The 6808-nt window shown below is 44.8% G+C and overlaps 1 protein-coding gene across 1 annotated transcript; it reads right to left on the bottom strand.

Moving 5' to 3' along the window:
* Window positions 1-5401: 5401 nt before the first annotated feature.
* On the bottom strand, window positions 5402-5854 carry LOC142794753 (uncharacterized). The gene has a single exon (XM_075885940.1). The coding sequence runs from the start codon at window positions 5852-5854 to the stop codon at window positions 5402-5404; it is 453 nt and encodes a 150-aa protein (XP_075742055.1).
* Between the last annotated feature and the right edge of the window lie 954 nt (window positions 5855-6808).

Raw genomic sequence — 6808 nt, forward strand, 5'->3', positions numbered from 1 at the left:
GAGTAACGCTTTGTTCTATCTCGTAGACAGCCCTTTCAAGCTGCAGCATGACATGTCCACAAACCATAATAAAAATTATAAAAAATACATGCTTCGCATATCATCGATTGCCACTGTGAGTGAGATCTGCCAATTTGTTCTTTGAGCATATTGCTAAGATACTAACGATCAGTACTCTGTGTCTCTTTTGTTGGAAGCAGAGCCTGCTGTCATTTCTCTGACGTGGGACAAGAAATAGGTGCTTGTTTTATTAATAATTGGACGTATCGCCCTCAGACTTACCATGGTCTGAGGCGGAAGCACCGCCTCAGACCATGGTACCAGCGAAAGGACGAGACCTGTTTTTTTCCAAAGACCACAACAAAAACTTTGGGCTGCCACACCAGGATCTTTATTATAGCTGGGCGTGCCCGCTTCCATGCTGGTGCAGCTTTCGGTGAGCCCGCAGCCAGAGATGAAGCGTTCTTGATTCCTAAAGCGGGCTAATCGATCTTGCAAGCGCTGAGGCTTCCCCTTCGGGGGCCAGCGTTCTGAAATGACGTCTTTCTTCTCGGTAGCCCTGCTACACGGCTATAAAAATGCGGGCGAAGGAAAACGTAGTCTTCGTGGAGGAAGGCAGGGTGTATCTTCCTTGCCCTGGGGCTCGCACACTTCAAACAACGGGTGGCGAGAATCCATCGTAATGCGAGCTCACTCGGATCCTGCGGTAGAAAAGCCAACTTTCACTCTTTCCCCTCCCCCCTCCTTTTTTTTTTACGGACCTCGTCACTCCGCTCGCTTTGACCTATACTAACGTTGAGTACCCGTTACTGGAAACGTATATACTAAGCCTATCAACATGAGCACAGCGAGATTGGCAAGAGTGAGCTAAATAATAGAAGAAAGCAAATGGAAAAGATTCAACTTTTTTTTTGAGCGGCACAGTGTTCTTTCAAGCTGCGTAGGCTTCGTTTTCCTGCTCGCACGCGCTTCTTATGCGGGTTCCACAGACAGATGGGCTCGTGTAGGTTACAATCGTGTCCCCGTTATTCCTGCGTGACCGCTAAGTTTGGGGTGAACTCCGCAATGCATGAAGTATGCGTCCAGTTTTATTTTCTATGGAGAAATTGCGTGCATTATATAGATGCTTGGTGTTACGTCTTTGTGCTCTACTAAGAATGAAGATTGCAGTCAAGGGAAGTTTCCCATTGCCCACTATGAGAAAAAGTTGAGTCTACTTAAAACTTGCGTGGAGAATACATTGGGTTATTCCATAGCCTATGATTCTATCAATATCGACAGATATAGAGTAGTTGCTACACTATCCTGAAATGCAGCATATGCTAGCTGCGCTATATATTTATTGCATGCAGAAAAGAGTGCTCAGAAAGCTTATGGTAATGGTCCATTGTTTGTTGGCCTGAACCAAAGCGTGTCGTATTATCTCAGCTTGATTGTGCTTCCTCAATACCGGTCTATGTACGGACCTACGTGCACCTGTAAGGTCAATCAATCAATCCTTGATTCAATCAATCACTACATAATTAAATTTAAGCCTCGAATATAGATACAAACACAAAGAGGACAACGAACAAAGCACCTTGTATTGGTGTCGATTTTTGGGCGTAAATTCAATTACAAACGTACACGAACTTGCTCAATGAAGTTAATTTAGGCACTCGATGAATGAATCAATCAACAGTCTATCAATCATATATTCCTGCATACTGCAGCTTGATTATGTACCTACCATAATAAGATTGCGGGTCGTTCATGAGTGGGCACACCGGTATAATTATAACGCATACCATTGTGGAGGATTCCTGAAATTTCGGCCACCAGGGGTTCTCTATCGTGCGCCTAAATCTGAGTACGCCGGCCTCTAGCAATTTACCTACAACGATTGCTGCACACCTGCTGCGGGAAGCTTGAAGGTTCCATGCGAGTAAACAATGCCACAATACTTTTAGGGGCGCAGCACTTCAGGGCCTAGAATTGTCCATTGAGCTTTGTTCATTGTGCTCACTATATGCTATGGCAATGAAAAATAATTAAGTCAGCACATGCAAGGTACCCAAGTAAGATGAGGATGTATCATGGTACATTCTCTTTCTCCCATGGATGAAAACGAACGTAGAGCGATCGAGAAACGGTGGCAGAACTGAAAAAAAAATTTAACGGACTCGTAGTTGAGGGCACGGGAAGCGGTGGCTTAAGAGCAACGCCAACTGGCTCGTGCAAAATATGACATTTCGATACGCTCTTAACGCTTTCCTATGGCTGAAAACAGTGACTTTTGTAGAATAAGATAGTACAATCTGAGTATGTTGCATCATCAACCATAGCTATCGGGCCATACGTAGGACTGGACACGAGTGAAGCCCCAGGAACGGTACAAGTGTCAAAATATCAGCATTTAATATTAAGGGGTGCTGCAACTCTTCACTTCACTTCACTTTATTTCCTTAAAGACCCCACAGGGGGGTGTTACATAAGGGGTGGGTTGTACAACAAAGATACAAAAGCCACAGGTTAACATTGCAGATGCATTGACACACTTTGAATAAAACGTGATGGACAGGTGATTGAAACAACATCGTGGGGAAGGTCATTCCATTCTTTGGCGGCGCGGCAGAGAAATGATGCAGAAAATGTTGAGGTGCCAGATCGGGGTCGGAAGACTTGAAGTGGATGGCCAGTGCGGGGAGAAATGCGTGCGGCGGGAGCGATGTAAGGTGGTTGGTGGAGTGAGCTGTGATACAACTTGTGGTACAGTGACAACGTAGCAATTCTGCGGCGAAGGGAAAGACTTAATAGACCGGATTCATTTTTAAGGGATGAAACACTGACATCGTAAGAATAAGAAGAATGAATGAAGCGAGCGGCACGATTTTGAACTGCTTCGATGGCGTTGATCAGATAAACTTGGTGAGGGCTCCAGATGGGTGATGCGTATTCAAGTTTGGACCGGATTAGCGACTGATAGGCCAGAAGACGAACGTGATAGGGTGAGTGACGTAGGTGACGTTTTAGGAATCCTAATGATCGGTTGGCTGATGAAATCATGTTAGTGATATGCGTTCGCCAGGAAAGATCAGGGGTTAATGTTACACCAAGATACTTGTAGGATACGGCTGTTTCGACTGGCATGTTAGCAATTTCATAGGAAAATTGGAGTGGGTTTTTGCGGCGGTGGAAGGAAACTAATTTGCATTTGTTAGGGTTAAGGGTCATAAGCCAATGGTCACACCAGTTTAATACTTCATTAAGGTCATTCTGTAGTGCTGCTTGATCAAAAGTGTTGGTTATTTTGCGGTAGATGACACAATCATCTGCAAACATACGAAGGTTGCAGGATAAATTGTTAGGTAAGTCGTTAATGTAGATTAGGAACAAAAGCGGGCCAAGGACAGATCCCTGTGGCACTCCAGACCTAACAGGAAGAGAGTTAAATTTGACGTTGTTAACGACAACAAACTGAGAGCGGTTAGTCAGAAATTGAGCAATCCAGTTAAGAAGTTCAGCTGGTAGATTTATTTGAGAAAGTTCTTTTAGTAGGCGCTGGTGTGGAACTTTGTCGAAAGCTTTAGTGAAGTCAAGAAAAATGGCATCAGTTTGGAGGTTACCATCGAGGTTAGCATGCAGGTCGTGAAGGAAAAGGGCTAGTTGGGTTTCGCATGAGCGGCCTTTTCGAAATCCGTGTTGCGAGGAATGAAATTGTTAGAATCAAGAAAATGCATGACATGAGTGTATATGACATGTTCCATGAGTTCGCAACACACGCTGGTTAATGATATGGGGCGATAATTTAACGGGCAGTCTCTTTTACCTGTCTTGTGAACCGGAATGACCTTGCCACACTTCCAGTCGAGAGGCAGAATACCTGAGGAAAGTGACTGGGAAAACAGCAAAAACAAAAACTCGGCTGATATGTGCTTTGTGTTCTTTAACAGCTTGGATGTAATTTCGTCGGTACCCGCCGAGGATGACAGTTTCATTTTTTCTATTAAAGACAGGATACCATTGAAACCTATGTTAAAGGGTGGCATTTCAGGCAGATTAACAGAGACTAATTCTGTTTCAACGGGGTCAGATTCATTCGTAAACACAGACGAAAAGGCGGCATTGAATATATTGGCACATTCTGAACAACTTAATTCTTGACCAGTATCATTAGTAAGGGTGATGGGGGGCGTGTTAGGAGGGTTTATTATTTGCCAGAAACGCTTCGGTGAATCAGCAAGAATTTTCGGAAGTTCCGTATGAAAAAATGAGTACTTGGCGTTGCGCACTTCACTTGAATATGCTTTCTCGGCAACCTTGTATTTTTCCCATGCAGAATCAGTGTTTTTATTCTTCGCAGCCCGAAAGAGGCGTTTCTTCTTATTTTCAAGCCTTTTTAATGTTTTAGTAAACCAAGGTTTTTGGCGGGTGGGACGAAAGCTTATTTTAGGGATAAATTGGTCAGCTAGCTGGTTTAACTTGTTTTTGAAGATTAACCAGTTATCGTTAATGGGTCGCTCCCAGAAGCCATCAAGGAATGTCGGAAGAAAAACTTCAAGTTCTCGGGTGATGGCCGCGTAGTTACCCTTGTCATATAACCTAATAGTTTTAGTGCAGGCTTGGCGCATTTGAGGAACGAAGGTAAAATTAGCGTGAATGACCTTATGGTCACTTATTTCATCAAGATATGTTATAGAAGAAAGGCTCTCAGGATCAGTTGTTAAGATTAGGTCAAGAATGTTAGCAGTATCTCGAGAAACACGTGTAGGTTGTGTTATCAACTGAGTGAAATTAAAGTTGAGGCAAACATCAAGGAAATCGTTGGCCTCCTTAGCATTGGGTGCTGATGAAGTTAGATTACACCAATCAATGTTAGGAAAATTGAAGTCCCCCAGGAGGAGGACGTGAGCATTTGGGTATTTGGTCGTAAGTTCGGCTAAAATATCATTAAGCTGGCGCGCGAAATCCGGGCTACTTTTGGGAGGCCTATAACAAACACCTAATAGTACGGAATGTGGTACGGAACGAAAAAGCAACCACAATATTTCTAGGTCGGAATCAATGTTTATAAGGGAGCATGAAAGTTGTTCGTTAGTAGCAATCAGGACGCCGCCGCCCCGGGTGCCGGGACGATCTTTTCGAAAAAGATTAAAGTGAGGCAAGTCGGTCAAAATTTCGCTGTCGGTGACGTCAGAGGTCAACCACGTTTCAGTTAGTATAAGTAGGCTGCTGTTAGATAAAGATACAAGGTCGGACACGTGGTCGCGTTTGGAAAGATAGCTACGTATGTTGGTGAAAATGACCGAAAAAGAAAGATTGGCTCTGTGACCAAAGACGGGACAATTAGAAGATCTGGGGCGTGAAGGCGATTGCTACGAGCTTTCTCTATATTTTCAGTTGCCTCGTTAAATACGTATCGTTAGGAGCCCATAAAAAGGGTCTTATACCGTAAAAGGAAGGGACCTGGTTTTACTTTAGCAAAAGCCAGTAGGTGCTTCCGTGCGCTCCGGACCCGATGCGAGAAATCCTCCCCGATGCTAAAATCTGTATGTTTAAGCTGGGGGCCCTTAGCAAGGACGGCTTCCTTGGTTTTGAAGGATGTAAACTGCACTATAATAGGCCGACACCGGCCTTGCGAGTGGCGGCCAAGACGGTGGGCACGCTCGACATCCTTGGATTCGACAGTTATTTTTAGGTGGTCCCTACAAAACCCAGTAATACGCTCCTCAGACTGCGCATACGTTTCGGATGGCTTGTCGTCCGCTAGGCCGTAAAACAACAAGTTGTTTCGTCTGGAACGATTCTCCGCGTCGTCCAGTCGAGCCTCCAGTACAGAGACCTGGGTAGCTGTCTGGGAGGTGGCGGTGGCCATGGCGTCAAGATCGGATTGGAGTGTATCGACACTACTGTAGTGGGATTCTAGACTGTCGATTCTCTTGCCAAGTTCAGAAATGGCTTTATCAGTGGTAGAGAGCTGGCTTTTTAGGATTTGTACATCGCTAATGAGCTGGGATTGACCGGAAGACAAGCTTTTTAGTTCAGTCATTATTTGCTCAAGGGTGGTCGGACCAGGGTTAGTTTCAATATCTCCACCCAACAGTAACAGCAGAGAAAACACAATGTTCATACAATCAGAAATAATGCAAACACAGCACTGGGGGCTCGGTAGCTGAACAAGGCATCGGTTGCTTGTTTTTTTAGCAAAAATACAGTGATGATTACTGACCTGCATCACGAACAGAAGTGGATTAGACTGCGTCGTGGCACAGCCACCGAGCCCACAGAGCGCGGCCGGCTGGTGGGGGGGATTTATACGCCGTGCGCTTGTTGAAGTCGATGACGTTGAAGCAAGTAACAGCGAAATGGAATCAATAAAAGAGCTTATAGTTTGAAGAATTCACCACCGCAAAAAGCTCCAATTCGTGCAGTACGAGTGGAGTGGAGTGAAATATTCGTCACACGTTGCAGTTGCGTACTCTCTTCTCTCATCCTGATGAAAGCTCTTGAAACAAAACAGAGACGGCTGGCACGGGCACAAAAAAGACAAAAACGGTGGCACATGCATTTCGTGACGTTTAGCACTTTCCTTTTTTTCCCTTCGAATACGCGGCTTCTCATTATAACCGCGGGCAAACGTGGACACGTCGCGGCCTCTAACGGCGGCCCCAGCAATGACCGGGCGCTTCATGCTTAAATCAGCCAAGGCTCATACAGTGGCTGTGACTCATTTTTGAACCTGTAGAGCCTTTCTTTTTAGAAAAAGGAATTTTTAGCTGACTTTGATAATTTATTGTGAATTACACACCACGTGCTGCGCTATAATATT

Source organism: Rhipicephalus microplus, chromosome 2, assembly GCF_043290135.1.
Source record: "Rhipicephalus microplus isolate Deutch F79 chromosome 2, USDA_Rmic, whole genome shotgun sequence".
In the NCBI taxonomy this organism is placed as follows: domain Eukaryota; kingdom Metazoa; phylum Arthropoda; class Arachnida; order Ixodida; family Ixodidae; genus Rhipicephalus; species Rhipicephalus microplus.